This window comes from Lathamus discolor, chromosome 4, assembly GCF_037157495.1.
Source record: "Lathamus discolor isolate bLatDis1 chromosome 4, bLatDis1.hap1, whole genome shotgun sequence".
In the NCBI taxonomy this organism is placed as follows: domain Eukaryota; kingdom Metazoa; phylum Chordata; class Aves; order Psittaciformes; family Psittacidae; genus Lathamus; species Lathamus discolor.
The window spans coordinates 46,951,171-46,971,542 of record NC_088887.1 but is presented as its reverse complement, the minus strand read 5'-3'; the positions used below and the strand labels follow the sequence as shown (position 1 = coordinate 46,971,542).

Genomic DNA, 20,372 nt, shown 5'->3' with positions numbered 1-20,372 from the left:
GAAAGTTGGGGCTGTTGAGCCTGGAAAAGAGAAGGCTGCGTGGAGACCTCATAAAAGCCTTCCAGTATCTGAAGGGAGTCTATAAGGATGCTGGGGAGGGACTCTTCATCAGGGACTGTAGTGTCAGGACAAAGTGTAACAGGGGAAGTTTAGGTCAGATATAAGGAGGAAATTCTTTACTGTGAGGGTGGTGAGGCACTGGACTGGGTTGCCCAAGGAAGTTGTGAATGCCCCATCCCTGGCAGTGTTCAAGGCCAGGCTGGAAAGAGTCTTGGGCAACATGGTTTAGTTTGAGGTATCCCTGCCCATAGCCGGGGGGTTGGAACTAGATGATGATCTTAAGGTCCTTTCCAACCCTAACTATTCTATGATTCTATAACATAGCTAAACCAGCATGATATCTTAGGTTATATCAGGTACTTACCATTTTTATTAAAGTCCCAAAAAACACATCTAACTGTTGAATTATCCTGTTCAGGAGGTTAAAAAAAAAAAAAAAAACAAAAAGGAAAATTTTACTAAACTATGAGTTTATGATCAAGTAACTTATTAATTATCTACAAAATGCACGCAGGAATGAATACAGTATACAGCACAAAGAATGGATTAATACTGCAATATGCTTGTGAAAATATGCTTAACAAACCTGAAGTCAGCATATAGGAGCTAGCTCTCATGTTTATGCTAAGATTCTGTTCCTGGTTGAACATTACGAATGAATGCTCTTTAACTGCCTTCCCACACTATACAAATTCTTGGGATTTCTCATCCTTGGTGATTTTGAAAGTATCGAGAACATGACCACAAAGACAATGAAAAACTTTTTCATTTGCAAACATTTAATCCCTTTATACTACCATGATGTTAAAGGTTTACAAGTGGATTTCCCCTACACACACGAAAATCCTAAAAATAGTAGCAATAATGCACTATACTGCTATGAATACTAATACTTCTGCAGTTATATCTGAAAACAGAATAAATGTATCAAGATAAGTAAAGACCACACTACATTTTAAGATATGGGATTGAAGATTTTAATCTTTGTTGCTTATTTAGGAAAGAGATGCTGTAGATGAGCCCTAATACTTGCAGATGACACAATCCTGTGTTCTAGTTTAAGGAACAACATTCCCACTCAGAAAAAATACTTGTGTTGCTGTCCGGCCGTGATGCACCTACAAATGTCACGACTGCAGCATCTGCGTAGCAACACCCACTATCAGGTTTTCATCTAAAAGGTTTTATTCTTTGAAGAATGCAACAGAAGAGCAAGTAGAAAAGATAAAAACACAAAACCTGAATGGATAAGTTATAGAGTGACATTATCTGAAACTACAGGAGAAAAAAAAATTATACCAGTGATAAATAAACAAAGATGAGTGATTTGGAAAGTGCAAACGGAGATGAAAAGCCCACACTAGTAAAGCAGAACCAACAGATCTGTATTCTTAATGAAGTGTTTTGTCTACAACAATTCTCTTGGAGGCAACAAAATTGTATGTCAAAATGTAGATCATACCTGATTAGGTTTGATATTCTGTAATATGACAGTAACATTTGCCTTTAAGTTGCTAATTGTGAGGTTAGAAACACTTGATGATATAACACTGCTGATTAAAGACGCATTCTTCAAGGACAGATCCTGGAGCAACAAAAAAGAGTAAGATTTAAAAATCATAAATGAAACAATACTACAGTATAGCACTTACAAGTCCAGGTATTATCCGGAGTGAGCATTGGACAAAACCAATTACATTTTAAATCAGGAAGCTCGGTAATGGGCTTTGTGGTAGTAAAGTCCATTTACATTTTATTTTGCTCTAGGCTTGAGTTTAAAACCCTTATGCATAGAGGATCAAAAAGATACCTGGAACACAGTGGTCTTTTTAAAGAGGTTGAATATAATTCTAGAAGCCAAGTTCAATTCATCATGGGGTAAACTGGTCAGCAATGATGAAGGAAGTGTAATTGATCCGAGATTATTTACATCATTAATTGCATTACTGTCTAGAGAAATCTGAAAAATAAATGCAAGGATTATGCTTCATTTCCGTCACTAAATTAAAAATAAATTATGACTTTCAGTTTTTTTTATCATTGTCAGGAACTCACTACTGCTGTCTCACTGTTCTCCTGCTCCAATGAATAAATAGCACCCGCAGGCTTGAAAAGGACGCAACTCATTTCAGGTCTGCCTACCACTGAAAATACTCTGGCTTTACCACATTTGCTTACAGGAAGAGAACACACTGCTGTGATGGATAATATTGATTAGAAAAAGGTGAAGAGCAACAACCTAGGTAAGTCTATGTAAGTGTGTAAGGAGATTAATATTTAAGCCTGCAAGGCAAAGAAATTTTTATATACCCCATATGAAGTACGTCAGAATTCAGAAAAACTTTAGCTATTATTTGTCAATAGGTTTTTTAATATAGTAGGTTAAGCAGAATCTAAGAACATAAATCCTAACTTTATGATCATCTGGCAAAAATCACAAAAATAAACTGGATAATCTACAATTCGGATATCTCAAAAGCTCACTGGCAGAATATTGTTAGAAAAAAATCTGAACTTTCATCCAGTTTTCTGTGCTGTACTTACAGGACAAAGAACTTTGTTTAGTACAAAGTCTCTAACATTTTCTTGTTGTACATTAGTCACTTTACATATAAATATCATCATTTCAGAGTTCCTGAGAGATGTGTAACATCAGCAAAACTGAAGAAGTAAGTTATCTGTGTATTCAAACAATGGCTGTAATAGAAATATCAGTGTGTGCTCCTCACAGTGCCTTAACAATGTGGTTTAACTCTTCTGTTCTTAATTCTTCTGTTCTTCTGTTCAATAAACATTTTCGAACATGCACCCCTTAAAAATTTTTTAGCCATGCACCCCAAAATGTATCTATCCATTTATAAGTTATATGCATGCACTACTGTACTAATTATGCATATTATAAAACATACACAAAAACAGAAATCGAAAAAGGATGATATGAAGATTAAACATTCTTTAAAAATATATAATTTTTATTTATTAATAATATAAAAAATATTTACTTCTTGCACCCCAATGGACTGTAGTGTGCACAACCAGGGGTACTCACACCCCATTTTGGAGATCACTGGTTTAGAGAGCCACCAAAGAAATCCTGAATCAATTCCACAAAAGCATTCCTGTTGCTGTGGTTTGAACTAAGCAATACTTGTTGAAAAGTCTCTCCATTTCATTGCCAGTGCCAGAAGTTTTCCAAAACATCATGAGCAAATATCTGTTTTTCAGCACTATCACCTCCCAGTCACCTCAGATTCATGCAGCACATATTGCAAAGAATATATCAAAGAACTCAAATGTTATCATACCATTTTCAGTGTCACAGAAGAGTTCCAGCACTACTTATGGCTCATGCTACATCAAGCTACTTCCTTCTCTTAGGGACAGAATGTGCCAAAATCTATTCAGAATTTTCTATCTCTCCTTGCCTAAGCCTCCAAGACTGGTATTGTCCAAATTATTACTTCCTCAAGCAGGAGGCAGATTTTGAGACAAAGTGGATCCAAACTTTCAAAGCACTTCTTGGCGAGACCAACTAATCATGAGTGACAAATGTATGAATGTCATTATGCGAGCAACGTAATAGTTCTTTCCTGGAACACTCTGCAATTAATCTCCTTCTAACAGATGAAGCCATCTGGTAACACTGACAAATTTCAACACTGTCATGTAGGTGATGAAGTGACTCATGATTCAGGGTTTCTGAAGGCAAAATTATTCTGCCAAGCACTCTGTCCATTCCAGTGTTCTGGCTGTACCTCTCTAGCAGCTTATTAGTCAAATGCCAGTCTGTTATTTGTTTACACAATAGAACATGAAAGGAAAACTACGGAGGGCTTCAAAACCGAAGTATTTTTTCTCTGGAACTAACATGAATTAAAGACCCTGAAATTATCATGTAAACATAGAACAAACTCACGTTACATATACATATAAAACCATAACTACTTTAAAATAAATGTTTGAGAATTTGTAAGCATTTAAAATTATCAGTGTTTAACCTGGAGATCAGCTGAGTCCTGGACAGCAAAAGACATTTGGCTGGAGCGGATGCTGGTGGTTTTGACAACTGCTAGAGCCAAGGAAGGGGAGGCAAAATCAGCAGATGTTCCTGAGAAATTCAGCTTTAAGCCAATATAATCCACCAGTTTTATAATCCTGTTAAGAAAAGAGATACTTAGTATCACCAAATACATACACCCAAAATTCTCAGGCAAGATGTAGCTTTGGAGCAGCAATTGAAGCATAGTGTAAAATACAACCGACTCTGCTCATTTATATGGTATTAACACAAAAAATTATACTGTTTTCCATGGTATTATATTAGATCAAATTATACTATAATCCTATTCTTTTCTATTTTATCTGGTAACACTAGAATGATACTCCTTCCATTTTGAACAAGAAACATTGTTTTGCATTATGATTATCAAAAAATTAATACTGCTAACACCTATTTATCAAGGCAGTCAATACGACACACATTTATCTATTGCCACAATGACCTACCTGTTAGATATTCGGGGTGGTAATGGTTCAGAAGCAGTCAGGACTTTGCTAACCTCACTAACCATCCTTTCTACATCTTTTGGCTCTACTTTTCCAGCTGCTAAATCATTTTCTATTTTGGACACAATTTGCTCAGCTGTGGTGATATTAATGGTGGTATATACAGAGGCTGTGTATGTGGTAGCTGATAGTGTCTTTCCTGTGACAAAAGAAAAATTGTGCATTTATTTAAACATTACATTCAACAAATTAAGTCATGTTTGAGAAGCAGAAAAAATACGCAGTTCTCTTGACCAACAAATCTTACCACAATTTGAAAGGTTTCTCAACATGTTTGTGAAACAGAATCCCCTTTTCTCACTATGAGCTACTTTGCAGATAGCAATACCTCAAATCTTATGAAAACATACAGCAAGGTTTCAAATGACCAGCATTAATTCAACTTTTTATTGATTACAAAGTTCCTCATATCAAGCCATTAGGGATGTTAAATAGTCTATTATTCTGGATTTTTAGCTACTGGATGCCTGAAAGTAGAATAAAATCAAGGCAAGATCAGCAATTTAAAAAGAGCTTGTAAAGACGTGTACAATCTTCATAGGAAAATACATACCCACTAAGAATACTCCTAATCGATAACAAAATTTTAAGAATGATCCAACATTGATTTGCAGTATTTTAAATACTACCTTAGTAAAAAAATTAGCTACCTGGCTCAGTGACTTAATGTTTTCTACAAAAAGTACCTGTTGGGAACTTAGCACAGTACCTGTTTATCAGTTACAAACCAATTTGTGGAGTGAGGTTATCACTCGTCATGGCCAAAGACATCTGAATGTATTTTAAAATAAGTACACACCTCATGAGAGTTGTCTCAGGTTTTTCACAGTAACTGGAAGGTCACAGATTGGGTATATAATCTTTTTTAATAAAATTTAAAAGCAAATCCGATATTTAACATTTAAATTAAATAAAAAAAAAATGATTTTACTTGTAATATTTACCTGTGCTCCCTTTAGGCAGGCTGCCATGGCTGTCAGCAGTAGAATGATGATGAGAAGCTGAGACAGCATGGTTGATAGGATTAACAGTAGGGGTCAAAGTTATTGTGAAAGGAGTAAGGGGAAGAATAGGTGCTGTAGTAATGTTTTTGTAACTAGGAATAGGCTGGGTTGAATCTGTAGCAGGAGGTTGAATTTTTGCAACAGATTTGGTGGTAGCCTGGACAGGGGAATCTGTTACTGAAGGTCTGGGGGGAAGCTTAGAAGAGGATACGGCAGAATGTTTAGTGAAACCTACAGAAGGAGAAATTATTGTAACAGGCTTGCTAAGATACACACCATCAGATTTAACTGAGAAAGCAGCATTAGTGACAGATTTTGCTGCAGGTGTGGAAATAGTGACAGATTTATTAGAAGCAATGGAAGGAAAAGTTTGCACAGTAGGCTGGGCAGGAGACTCAGAAAAAGAAAGTGTAGTAGTAACACTGGTGGAAGACACAGAAGTTTCAGTAGTGGATATGGTAGAAGCTTCAGAAAGAGTATTTGTAGTGGGAGATGTGGAAAGAGTTCCAGAAGACATTTCTGTGAACGGTGGGATCAGTGGTCTAATTGTAGGGCTTTGTTTGGTGGTAAGCATAGTGGGGGAAATAAGAGTACTGGATTTGGGGGAAGTCTTTTTAGGGAGAGAAGGGAAATGGGGGAAAGGAATCCATATAGAATGAGATGGCACTTTTATGGTACTAAAAAAAAAAAAAGAAAAAATAAAAGAAGGCACAGAAATGCATGTTAAATTTAACACTGTTAATATTTTAAAGAAAATAAGTTATCATACAGGCATATATATAAAAGATACAGACATAACAGCAATAATGCATATTTTAAAAGCAATTAGATTGGGTGTTTCATGATCTAGTAACAAATACAAATTCTGTGATGCTTTAAGAGTTCTTGCATTCTATTTTGCTCTATTTGTTAACTAGCAAGCCCACAAATACTACTGCTGCCTTTGCTGCTTGTTCTGGAGGTGACCTGATGCTGAACACAACAGCTATCTGCATCAAAAACAAACAACCAACCAACCAGAAGAGAAGGGAAGGGAAGAGAAAAGAATGGGAAGGGAGCTATCTAGGAAAAAGCTTGTCAGTTTGTTTTTGTGGAGTCCTTCCCAGCTATTATACTGCATCACGGAAGTTGACTCTATTAATGCATTGGGAAATCTAGGAAATAAACAAGTCAGATTTTGTATTTATACTTACTACATCTGTAATTCTTCAGCAGTCAAGGAACAATACTTCAGGGATGAACAGCAGCACTGGTCTGAGATGACAAAGAAGAATTAACCAAGTTTATCCTGAAGCATAAAAATTGCTAATTGCTAAATAATAAATAGGATATTCAAATAAGTATGTGATTTATTATGTGATTTTTTTTCCTGAAATAGCATTTACAAAACAGATCTTGACCAGTCAGAATACTGAAATACCCTCAGATTTTTGCTCAATGCCTCACAAGTACAGATTTCTTTTTTTGTTAATGTAAACAAACAAAAATGAAACGCTACATCTTTTGAAACGAATGGTATGAGTCACCACTTCATACTACCACAATATTACTAAGAAATCTAGGCTACTTTGTAAACTTTTCAATATACATCATCATTTCAGTAACACTTTTATGTCCTCACGTAATTTTACACATAATTCTTTCAAATTTTGCTATATTGATGTGGTCAGAAATTTTAAACTGAAGTTTTTTTAAACATATTTCTATCTTCCCCCTTCCAACCCCAAAAGCAAATGGCTGCATTTTTTTATGTACTTCTATTGTTCAGCAAAAAAATATTTTTATCTAAAAATATGTAACCATCTTTTCCTTCAGCTTCTTGAAGGTCACATGTAAAGATAGAAAATTTAATCTGAAAGGCTTACTGTGAAAAGACTGTGTTTAAAGCATAACTTACCAAGTCGGCTTATTTCTGCTTTGTCTGTTAAACTGCTTGTATTCTCTCTCTCAGCCAGCTTCATTATGAAATTGCAGTATATACTATGATGAGAAGAAAACTCTTTAGACTCAAGAAACAGATCTATTTCATCTTTACGATGCATAAAACTAACATAAAATACTAACTGAAAGCACATTAGCACAAATGCTAAGTCTGAAGGCACATTTTTCCTAGGCTTTTTCAGATTCGGGGATATTTTTAATGCACATAAAACACTATGCCAGGCTACAGATAAGAGTAATACATCAGTTTGAGGCAGCTTCTTTTCTGTTTTCTCTACAGACACTGTTTATTCTTAAATGAGGTCCTCCCTAATTAATATTAGCCATTAAAGAGTTGATTTGTAAAGATAATAACATAATCTCCACTGTTACTGTAAGAAACCTCCCAAGAGTTTCTAGGTATCGTAGGTGGCTATTGTCAGTGTATATTAAATCTCCATCGCCTAGGGAAAGCCAGTATTTTCTCACTTGACTTTAGAGAGAACCTAAAGACCCATTTAGCATGTAACTACATATTTACAGTTATGGTTCAATGACTTGAAACCCTGACTAAACTTCCATCTTTTTTTCAGCTAACAAGAATTAAAATAGTACCCTATACTGCCAGTATATGATATGAAAGTGTGATCTGACTTACTGCCTATAATCGTCTCAGTGGTTTGGACTTTTCTTTCATCCTAACACAGGAAGATAAACCCCAAATTCAAGTATTTGGGGAAATGAAGTTCCACATTTTGATTTAGTTTTTGCAAGCTGATCAGTTTAAAGGCCCAGCAATTTAGTGGTGAGTAGCAATTAAACTGACAGATATTATCTACATTTCAGGGTTTTCAGGATCACCTTTGTGGAGCAGCCTTGCCGTTCTGGTACCATATGGCTTCCAAACTCTGAACTGGTTACTGCCTCAGGCTCCCCCTACCATGAGGATGGCTGGTTTCCCAAGCCAAAGAACTGCAACTTGGGATGTCTGAAGCAATTCCATCATAAACATTGCATTGTCTTTACAAGCTCTGGAAGTTTGGTGGTCCCAAATCCCATAGCTTTAGTAGTTAAGTTGCTATATAAGTCATCTAATATAGAGATGAAGAAGAAATATGGCAGGCAAGCTGGTATTTCACCAGAAGACTAATGAAAAGCAATATAGTTTGGTAAAAAAAAAAAAAATAAAAAAAAATAAGATCACTAATACTAGAATAATGGGATGAGATTTTGTCTGCCTACATCTATTTCTCCAGTCTATTTTCAAATTTAACTTTGCTAGAAAGTTTGTTTTTATTTCTGATACACAGCCATTCATACTTGATATATTAATATATGAGCTTGTAAATTTATGAGCATTTAAAAGATTAACAACAAACCTCTGATTTTCTGCACTGCATTCCATAATGGAAGACTGTAATGACAAGTGAAAATAGATTGTTTTGTCAGGACAAAATAGGACTGATACTTAGATAATAAAGTTTTCCAAACTATAACAACAATTAGTAATCTTACCTTACTTACTGCTTGCAAGGTTTTGTTGAACTCCGAAATTCTTTAAAATAAAAAAGTTACCATTATGGAGAATTTCTACTTACGCTTCTAAAAACAATTACAACAATATAATGAATAGAAGAAGCAATTACTGAGGAAAAAAAAACCATTAAAAGAAAGTAACAGTTTATCGGTGTTAGTTTGTTTTTTAAATCATGCCAGTTCCAATATTGTAAGGACCCTTTTCAAAGGATTAAACATGTAGTAAGTTGCCTTTTAGCAGTCACTCCACAAAGTTTAAACCTCGGTCATCACATATGTTAACACCAATCCACTTCTTTAAAAGTTATTCAAAAGAATAAAAGATAAGTCTTAATGTTGCCTTTTTGCAAGCATTTTGAACAGAATTCTAAATTTATACTCAAAACCACAGAAACAGAATGAGTAAGATGTACATTTCTTTTACAAAAAAGACCTGTTGGCCAATTACACGTTCTTGATTTTCATGGCAAGTTTTGGGAATAGCAGTAAATATTCATTCATTCAAACTTCTCCTTATGAGGACTGTGAAAGAAGAAACTACGCCAAAATAAAAAATACAGTTTTTATTCCAAGAATACATATTAAAAACCACGCAGATATGAAAGTTCTCCTAGTAAATTTCCTATGAGATGGACTGAATCCCTGAAATTATACAAACCATTTCTTCATGAGCAGAAGCCAGACTGGCATTCTCAACAATCCACACCTCATGTTACCAGGTATTGCTACTACTACTACTATTAACATCATCATCATATAAACAACAAGGCCTTTAGGCCTTGTTGAGGCCCAAGGAAACTGAAGGACCTAAAAAGAAATCAGCAAGCATACCATTTTTTCAAAACAAACTCCAGTGGTACATAATATAAACCCAAGACTTTTCTAATTAACATTAATGTTAAAATACAGTAACTCATAACCCTGAGGTTTTTCATTTATAAAGTTCAGGAATAATGCAGAGTCTGCTAACCACACAAACCACTTATCTTGTTCAAATATAACAAAGATTTCAATCCTTATTCAAAATTACTTACCTCAATTCTTGTAGGGTAGGTGCTGGAACTGCAATTAATTTTGTAACTTGATTGTTGGTCATGTTATTAACCTGTTAGAAACAAAAATTCCACAGCTAAATAAAACCAGTAAATTTTATCCTTAGAAGAAACATGTTTGTTTCACACAAGTCTGGAATTCCAAAGATAAGCAGCACATTTTCTCATGAATACATTTCAACAAATATTTACCACAATATTGTCACAACTTATGGAAGGAATTGGCTCATCTAGTACAGTCGGAGTAACAGGATGTGTTTTGTGAAAGATACGGGCAAGAGGATATTGACCTCAACATATCTCATGTTGAAAAGAGTGGAATTTGGAATTTGGCTTAGTTTGCAACAAAGGCAGCTTAGACTAGACACTGAATAAACCTTCTAAGTGCAGCAATGGGACAAGTTCCAAAATAGACATAAGTAACCAACAGTGCAGAATCCTGGGAATAAGAAGTCAAAAACTTAGGTGAAAGGTAGTAATGATCTAAATATATATGTTCTAACCTTAGGACCAGCAAACACTGTAAGGTTTATCTAAATGCCCTTTTTAGATCTGCATTCTTCTGTTCTTTTGGTTGCCACGATGCAAACAGCGGATACTCTGATGAAAACATCATCTAACATATATAGTATCGACATTACCTAAGAAATATTCTTCTGAAAAGTAGAAGAGCTTCAAGAGACAGTAAAGCCATTCTTCCAATAGCGGTAGGCATAACGTTAATACACTGGGATGGTATCAGTAGGCATTATCACCACTGAAATACAACATGATACAGAGGTGGCTTTTGCCAGGGGCCTACTCCTGCCCAAACTCGATGCTTCATGCACACCTTTGCAGTAGCTCTCTGTGGTGATTTTGATGACTACTCTCATGTTTGCAGAGTCTGGCATGTCAATTTCCACACTAAGTGCAGGCAGGGTTGTGCAGAAGAAAGATACAAGGCCCTTCACAAGTTAATGTCTGCTTTTTTTCCTACCTTCAGTTTTTAATCTGTAACAACTAAATATTCTCATCCTCATAGTATTATCTCAGTACTGAATAATCTATATCATGCTTGCTTTGCATGATACTGTTCCTTTAAACCTCTGTTGTGTTGTGTAAGTGGACACAGTTGTGTTAACATAGGCCTATTGCAAAATTAATAACTGATTAGCCACATGTCAAAAAGCATAGAACGATACCCTATTTGTGAGAGTCTCAAGATGAATTATTCCCAGGAAACAATGTAACTTAATTTATGCCCACACTGTTCCCATCCAATGATGTTGCCTAAACAAATCTCCAAAGGAAGATCCTGTATGCCTGAGTGTAAATTATTAATTAGGCAGTTCTTCCAGTTCCTCTCTCAACTTCCCAGGGCTTCCCCCTTCTTTCAGTGGCTACACAGAGAATACAGGCCCTTACTGTATGAAGTTTACTTAGTTGAATTATAAAATTTAGCTGCAAAGCAACTGTTTGAGAGAGAGAGCAGATCCATCCACTGCAAATATTACCTTGTACTGCAAAATATATTTGAAATAAAACAAAACTGTACAAGCCATAACAAGAATCATATTAAGGTATTAGTATTTTAAGTGTAGACAAAAAAACATATTTCAACCTTCCGTACAATAAAGTTTTAACAGAGAGAACACTTACTATTTCTACTTTTAGTGATGTGTTACTTTCTTCACTTGCCTGAAGTTTTACCTTCCCAACATAGAACACTAAAACCAAAATCAAAAAAGAAAATCAACACTAAAACACATGTTGTAAAATTACTTGAGAAATTAGAAATTCATTCTCTTGTATTGCAATAGAAGGGAAATAAGTACTTACACTAGCTTTTCTGATCATTCACTATTTTTGCAATTGTTCTTCCATCTCTTCACTTACTATTTCCACAAACAAAATAGTCCAATAGCTTTCATTATTTTCTATATATTTAGTTTTGACGGTTGTCTCTAAATTCCTTCTAGCTCTCACCCTCCAAACAGAAAAAACCCATTGCACATTACTATTAATACAACTCCAGCTCCCACGAGAAAAAAATATGTGGGTAAAGGCAAAGTGATACTCTGAAAATTATTCCCTTGGGGACTAAGGAACTTTCAGGATACCATAATTCAAAGCAACATTCAACACTCCTTGAGAGCTGGGAAGTTCATTTTGGAGACAAAAAGGAACCTCTATGACACTTCTCTTCCTGCAGCCACGTATTCAGTGAAGGCTATTGATAAAAGGCCCATACAAGAATGCACACGACATCACCCAACTCATCTAGCAGTTTATTCCATCAGCCAGCAGGAAAACTTGGGGTAGGGGCCAGTTACTTATTCTGCCTCTTTCTCACCTTTAAAGTACTCTGCATATGGCTTACTTGGCAGAAGTAACTTCATTTTCTTAAGTATTTCTCGCAAAAGCCATTTATCAGTGTTTTGGAAGGCAGCAACACGTAGCAACAAAATCTAATATGTTTTTGTTAACACACATATATGGAACATCACGGCCCTTTCCACTTTCTTTTGTTTGTCTGTTCTGTCACATTACACTTTTAATACACACACAGACTTTTACAATAATTCTCCTAAACACTATTTCAACTTCTATTTCTGATACAGTTAGGCTCAATAAGGTAAGCATTAGCATCCACCACAGCACAGTAGTTTCTTTTTTCCTCAGGTTTGTAATTCTTATTTGCAACTGTGTATCCTTTGATAAGAAACCAAAGATAAAAAAATACAATAGACTGAACATTACTTTAAAATATCCCCCCCCCTTTTTTTTAAGTTACACAAAATCTCTCTAAATTCACACTAAATTTATTGCAGAGATAGTTTGTACATAACAACTAAAAGTTGATTTATTACTCAATATTTTTTGTACATGGTTTTTGTGAGAAAAAAAGGAAATCGAAAACTACTAACCTGAAAAATTACAGACAGTTGTTACGTTGCATAAAATGGTTTCTCCTGCTATAGTTTTTGGGGGGACAAAAAACTCTAGTGAGTAAAAAAGTTGAATTTAAACCCAGTACTAACAAATGTACATATTTACAATAATCTCAATGTTTTAAATGTAAAGGTCTTTACCATTTAGAAATATTTCACATACTGTTTAGTCTTCACTTCCTTAGGATACTTACTATGACATTTTTCAAAACTTAGCATCCAGTGTAAAACATGCTGGCTTTGATTAATTAATTTGGAATCATTTTCTGTAACAGTTTCCACAGAAGACCAACATGCAAATGATTGGTTGTGGGTTTGTTTTAGTTTAGTTTGGTTTGGTTTTTAATTCAAATAAAACAGAAATCAGTGTATCATAAATAAACTCTTCAAATATCACCATATTCAATCACTAGGTAGTGTGTTATCTGCTTCTGAGTATCCTACTATGGCTACTTATCATAGAATGAAACTGTAACTGTTCTACCTGATAGAATTCAAACTATGATAACAGCAAGAATGCATATTCTTACTAGTAGAACATGTTATTCGTTAGTTGCAAGCTTTTGGCTGCTCCCATATTTTTAATACTACCTACACTGCAAAGAAATAACATGGAACCCATATTAAGGGTACTCTAAACAGATAGTTCTGTTGTATAAACTCAAAACATAGGACTGGAAAAATATTTGCATCCGAGACAAAACTCCTATGCTTGCTCCTAAAAACAACATGGCAGCACAACTTGCCTTACTTAAGCACATAGACTGGCCTCCGTTGACAGAAAAACAAATACTATTTTCTCTGCTGTTATCATTAGCTATACCAAATGAAATGGAAATTTTTAACATTTTTTACTCTTTTTGTGCTACAAGTATTCACCTGTTATAGCTTGATGCTTCATCAATTTTACCACCATCAATAAACTACTATCAGAGCATACAGACTGTAAGCTGGTGGCAATACTCAAATTAATAGAAAACATTACTTTCAGACTAATAAATTTGCCTTCCCTTTGGTGTTGGCAGTTGTCAGTGAAATAGTTAGGAAAACTGTATCAGCACTTTTTTTTTTTCTTAAACAATCCTTAAAGAAATGTTAATAAATAACTGAATTTGTCAAAATTGTCAACTACATAAAGAATAATACTTACAAAAACCAAACACAAAATCCAGGAGTGACACAAAAGAAAAAACTAACATCAGTCTTTTCAGACTTTTCAGAGCACCCACTGGTATGACACCTAGTCCATTTGCACTAATTCAGTAAAAATACATTCTAATCGGTCTATCAGGCTACTAACTGGATAATAAAAAATTAAAATCAGCCTACTCCTATAAACTGGACTTGCCCTGAGAATATCGTGACTGGATTCATTCTGCTTCAATCTACTAAAAGGCATGAGGATTATTTTTTTTTAAGCAAACATGGTCCCTGAGGTTGTGTTTCTTACATCTCTGGGGTAACCTGCTGCTCTGACTTACAAAATGACCAAACTCTTCTGTATGTGGCCATCTAGGCAAGCACTGCAAAATTAAACCTTCTACCAGACTGGAGATCAATATGACATAAGGCAGACTGCTAATACCACACACCATTGTAACAAGGAAGAAGATCCTATTAAAAATATTCGGGAGCATACTTACTAAACTCACACACACTCAAAGTTTGACAAGCATAAAAGAAGACAAGCAGGGATATATGAATCCTACCTGGTGTTACAGGGGAGTAATAATCAGTGACGTTAAGAGCCTCTGTTAAAAAAAAAAAGTTTCAAAATTACGTTTTCACATTTTAACTTAAAAAGATGATATGAAATACATGTCACAAAAATAAGTTTCCTACTTTCCACTTTAGACTCTGTCTTTCCGGGAGAAATAGGAAATAAAAAGCACCGCTCAGTGAGATCCATCTAATCCAATGTCTATGTCCCCATATGAGCTAGTTACTCTAGGCTCCCTTTATTCAGTGGAGTAAGTGATGCTTTTGAGGTTGTGATTCACATTTAACCTATTCTACATGGGTATTTCAGCATAAGATGAATCATGTTCTACAAATGTGTCTTTCTGTCCATCAGCTATGAACAGCAGGGTATCTGGCTCATATAGAGACATGTAAGAATCTGTACTGACATGGGATGAGCATATTCCTTGTTTTCAAATACAAGCATCAGGAAAAAAAAAGGGGCAGCATGTTCTGACTGAGTCTTTAATGGTTGTATTTGGCAACTCATTGCAAGAACATAGGTAGAACCATAGAATCACAGAAGCATGAACATGTACCATGTCCCTTTAAGGAAAGGGGTGTACATTTCACTTCTTTTAAGACTTTAAATAGCATCAGAAAGTATGGAAAACATTCTACATATAGATATAGCAAAAAACTACATACTTGCTAAACAGAAATATACCCAGTTTGGGCTTTGGTAATGTCCTGGGTTCAGCAGTAGCAGTCATTTTTCTCCTTCTAGTAGCTGGTGCAGTGCTGTGGTTTTGACTTTCAGCCTGGGAACAACACTGATAACACCGGTGTTTTTAGTTGCTGCTCAGTAATGTTTACTCTGACCAAGGACTTTCTGAGCCTCATGCTCTGCCATGGAGGAGGGGAAGCCAGGAGGAAGCAGAGACAGAACACCTGACCCAGACTAGCCAAAGAGGTATTCCATACAGCAGCATGTCATGCCCAGTATATAAACTGGGGGCAGTTACCTGGAAGGGCTAGATCACTGCTTGGGTGGGCTGGGTATTGGTCAGCAGGAGGTGAGTGGTTGTGTTCTCTTCCCTTGTAATTTCCCTTATCATCATTATTATTATTGGTGGTAGCAGCAGTGGTTTGTGTTACATCTTAGTTACTGAACTGTTCTTATCTCAACCCGTGGGAGTTATTCTTTCAATTCTCCTCCCCATCCCTCAGGGGGGAGTGAGCAAGCAGCTGCATGGTTCTGGGTTGCCGGCTGGGCTTAAACCATTACAGTTCTTTTTGGCACCGAACGTGGGGCACGAAGTGTTGAGATAACGACAGATCTGACCAGAGTGTATCTGATCATATTTGTGATAAGCATTCATTGTTTCGGATTAATAGTCACTCGCCACAATGCTGATATATTGGCTCTCAAAGTTGTTGCTCTTGATCTCGGAGTTTCAGCATGTCGTACCTGACTTACAGCTGGTATTTGCTGTGTTAGTGTTTATCAGCTTGGGGGCCTGGGCTAGGGTTATTGTTTCGCTGTACTTCATGGCAGTGACTCGTAATGCAATAGACTCATTGATCATGAATCTGGGCTGGTATGTGTTCCCAGTGTGGTCATCACCTCTATACTTCGGGAGGTATATAATGGAAGTGTTTAGCAGTTACACATCTTTTTTTCCCTCCTCGGGTGGTCAACCTGTGAAGGAGACATTCCCTCACACCCTCTGCTCCCCCACCAGACTATTTACAGTGGGGGTGGATTCTGGAAGATTTAAAGATCCTGAATATCCTTTCAATGCCCTTGAAAGCACCATGCTCCTCTTGCTGGGAACCAGCTTGTTGCTGCATATGCTGTCTGTGTTTTGTCTACGGCATGACCTCCCTGAGAATGCCCGATTTGTCCGATCGTGGAAGCTAAGCAGGATCAGGCTCAAGTCTTGTCTAGGATTAGACGACGATATAGGAGGACCACCAGGAGATTTTCCCTGAAGCTGGACAGCCATGAGTGACAGGGTGTGTGGGACAGTATGGGCAAGTATTTAGTCCAGTGGATCCCTCCAGTGCTTTGGAAGCGTCAGAGATGGAAGGCAGCCGTATGGAGTCCCTGACAACAAGTTGCAGAAACTGCTGAAGGGTGAATCGAGTCAACTTGCAGAGGTGAAAGCCATCCAGCTGGCCCTGGACATTGCTGAACGAGAAAAGTGGCCAGTACTTTATCTCTATACTGACTCATGGATGGTGGCAAATGCCCTGTGGGGGTGGTTGCAGCAATGGAAGCTGAGCAACTGGCAACGCAGAGGTAAAACCATCTGGGCTGCTGCACTGTGGCAAGATATCGCTGCCCGGGTGCAGAACCTGTGGTGAAGGTACACCGTGTAGATGCTCATGTACCCAGGAGTCGGGCCACTGAGGAGCACCAGTACAACCAGCAAGTGGATAAAGCTGCTAAGATTGAAGTGGCTCAGATGGACTTAGATTGGCAACATAAAGGTGAATTATTTTTGGCCCGGTGGGCCCGTGACACTTCAGGCCATCAGGGCAGAGATGCAACATACAGATGGGCCCGTGACCAAGGGGTGGACTTAACAATGAACACTATTGCCCAGGTTATTCACAAGTGTGAAACACGTGCTGCAATTAAGCAAGCTAAATGGTTAAAGCCTCTTTGGTATGGAGGATGATGGCTGAAGTACAAGCATGGGGAGACCTGGCAGATTGATTATATCACACTCCCACCAACCTGCCAAGGCAAGCGCCATGTGCTTACATGGTGGAGGCAACCACCGGATGGCTGGAAACATGCGCTGTGCCCCACACCACTGCCTGGAACACTATCCTGGGCCTTGAGAAACAGATTTTGAGGCGACATGGCACCCCAGACAGAACTGAGTCAGACAATGGGACTCATTTCCAGAATAACCTTATAGACACTTGGGCCAAAGAGCATGGCATTGAGGGGGTATATCACATCCCATACCATGCACCAGCCTCTGGGAAAATCAAACGGTACAATGGGCTGTTAAAAGCCACACTGAGAGCAATGGGTGGGGGAACTTTCGAGCATTGGGATACACATTTACAAAAGCCACCTGGTTGGTCAACACCAGAGGACCTGCCAACAGGGCTTGCCCAGCCCAGTCAGAACTTTTACATACTGTAGAGGGGGACAAAGTTCCTGTGGTGCACATGAAGAATTTGCTGGGGAAGACAGTCTTAGTTATTCCTGCTTCAGGTAAAGGCAAACCCACTCGTGGGATTGATTTTGCTCAGGGACCTGGACATACTTGGTGGGTAATGCGGGAAGATGAGGAAGTCTGATGTATACCTCAAGGGGATTTGATTTTAGGCAAAAACAGCCAATGAACTCAACTGTATGCTGCTGCCTGCTTTGTAATACTTTTATAGCCCAGCAACTAGATGTCTTCAGGTCAACAGCGACTGGCCCTCCAACCATCATCCCAACAAAGAATGAACTTTGATGAAACCAGATGAGTTCTGCAGTCATCAGCAGGAAGCAATTCAACACTGCATGGAGCCTCTCCTGCTCTGAAAGACTATTACAAGGGATGGAGCCTGACATCACGGACTGGATGAACTCAGCAGCTTTATAGGGATTGGTCCATGCACTAAGGAATGATCGATCTCTCTCTTTGTGTGTGTATGTATATATATATATATATATATATATATATATATATGAGACAAAAGTGATGGTATATTGAAAAATGTGGGATCTGAGCATGACGTGAATGGTACAGAATAAAGGGTAGATACTGTCCTGGGTTCAGCAGTAGCATTTTCCTCCTTCTCCTTAGTAGCTGGTGCAGTGCTGTGTTTTTGACTTTCAGCCTGGGCTGCATGGTTCTGGGTTGCCAGCTGGGCTTAAACCACGACAGGTAAGCAATGTATTATTTTGAATACAAAAGCAAGCTCAGTGTCAGTTAAATGCTATTCAAAACCCTACCCATGCAGACTTAAAATACAGATTGCAGATAAATAAAATTTTAAGATCATGTAAGAAAATAATTTGGACTAAACAAATCACAGTTATTAAAAACATTCAGGTTTCATTAATGAAACATCTCCCTTCATACCTCAACACTCTTCATGCTATTTCTCACCTGCAGTTTGTGTAGTCTTCTCTGAAGTCATATCTGAAGAAGAAAAATAACAGTAAAAACAATAAAAAAAAAATAGAATAAAAATCTATAAAATCTAAAGGGAAAAAAAATATCTAAATCTAACTAAATCTAAATAAGACACGTTAATAAAATCTTGCCTGAAGGGTTAACAGGATACATGACATAAGTAAAAATAGAGGATTCTGGAGGGAAAAGAAAAGATAAAATTGTATTAATATAATATTTTATTTCTATGATTTTTGGAGAAAAAAGATGCAAAACTTTGAATATAATATTTATCTAAGATCCATTTTAAAGCCAATTGCATTGTTTGTTAAAAATGTTCCAATTATTTCAATATAAGTATGTGAAACAATGCTCACATTATTTTAAAAATATGAATAACTGAATACAAACAGCTTGTAATGGAGTTCCTTCAGAGAAGTTCCTTTTACTGATTTCACCCTCTTAGAAGATGCAGATGAATTTGGCACACCCAATAGTGATAAGTGCTTAGCCCAAGGATCTTTTCCTGCACAAAGTCATGAGCAGAGATGACACACTGAGTCTGGCAAACTGTGTCTAAAAAAGCTGTTTTTTACAGTAACCATATATAAATAAAACAGAGTAAGAATGCAAAATTTTTTTAGCTATATCAAAAGAAAAAAAAAAGATCATTACATCAAGACAGTGGAAGAAAATTTATTGCTTAGGAAGGATGTGCTTGGTAAGCATATTTTAGGCGTCAAGGCAGGAATACAAGGTGGTTAGAGGACCACTTTATATCACTTCAATATGACAACTTAGTGACCTTTTTTTAAAAGGGTCAGAGCAGCTTCATAGCAGAAGAACACTGTGCTTTCCAGACTTCTTCAGTAAAAGCATTAGTAGGAGCAGTATCTTAAGTATAATAAACAAAAGTTGGTGACTTTGCATAAAGATAGCTGCATATCAATACAAAAAAGTAATCAACTTCATTACATGGAAAGGGAGCTTTTCTTTCTGATAATATATATAACAATTATATATATTACCATAATAAATAAATATCTAATAAACCATATAAACCCATATAAACAATAATAAATATCATAAATAAACCGAATAAGCACATTTGATTCTTAAGTAACAATACTGAAGACAAATTATTTTCTAAGCCAACTAACAATCAGCCAAAATATGAGGAATCTGAGTGAAAACTAAATGCTGATTTCATCTGTTTTATTTGGCTTGGTATAAACTACAACAAATATTGAATTGGCTGCAGTTCTTAAAGAGGAATCATTTCCAGAGAAAGACTGTATCTGTAAGAAACCAAAAGCATGTGTGTTTGTGTCTGAATTATTTCTTTTCTCCAGAGCATGATATGTCAGTATACATTAAGCAAGAAAGTTTTCACACAGCTATTTCTGTGTCTCTAAATTTTTCATTAAAAAAAAAAAAGCTTTCATAGAAGATGTTCATCACCTCTGGTCCCAGAAGTTATTAGTCTCA

At 36.6% G+C, this 20,372-nt stretch overlaps 1 protein-coding gene across 3 annotated transcripts in view; it reads right to left on the bottom strand.

The window, feature by feature from the left end:
* The window catches only part of ADGRG2 (adhesion G protein-coupled receptor G2), a 61,774-nt gene that overhangs the window by 12,741 nt on the left and 28,661 nt on the right, over positions 1–20,372 (bottom strand). For 2 of the 3 annotated variants that reach the window (XM_065677349.1, XM_065677350.1), the window contains 15 exons: positions 18,879–18,911; positions 14,781–14,822; positions 13,048–13,095; positions 11,780–11,847; positions 10,121–10,191; positions 9,066–9,105; positions 8,930–8,964; positions 7,528–7,610; positions 6,824–6,884; positions 5,571–6,307; positions 4,567–4,765; positions 4,059–4,215; positions 1,871–2,020; positions 1,523–1,645; positions 425–470 (listed from right to left, as the gene is read on the bottom strand). In XM_065677349.1, coding sequence (XP_065533421.1) covers positions 425–470; positions 1,523–1,645; positions 1,871–2,020; positions 4,059–4,215; positions 4,567–4,765; positions 5,571–6,307; positions 6,824–6,884; positions 7,528–7,610; positions 8,930–8,964; positions 9,066–9,105; positions 10,121–10,191; positions 11,780–11,847; positions 13,048–13,095; positions 14,781–14,822; positions 18,879–18,911 — 1,893 coding nt within the window. Of the gene's footprint in view, positions 1–424; positions 471–1,522; positions 1,646–1,870; positions 2,021–4,058; positions 4,216–4,566; positions 4,766–5,570; positions 6,308–6,823; positions 6,885–7,527; positions 7,611–8,929; positions 8,965–9,065; positions 9,106–10,120; positions 10,192–11,779; positions 11,848–13,047; positions 13,096–14,780; positions 14,823–18,878; positions 18,912–19,036; positions 19,082–20,372 lie in introns of all 3 variants that reach the window. The other variant, XM_065677347.1, reaches the window with a different exon arrangement.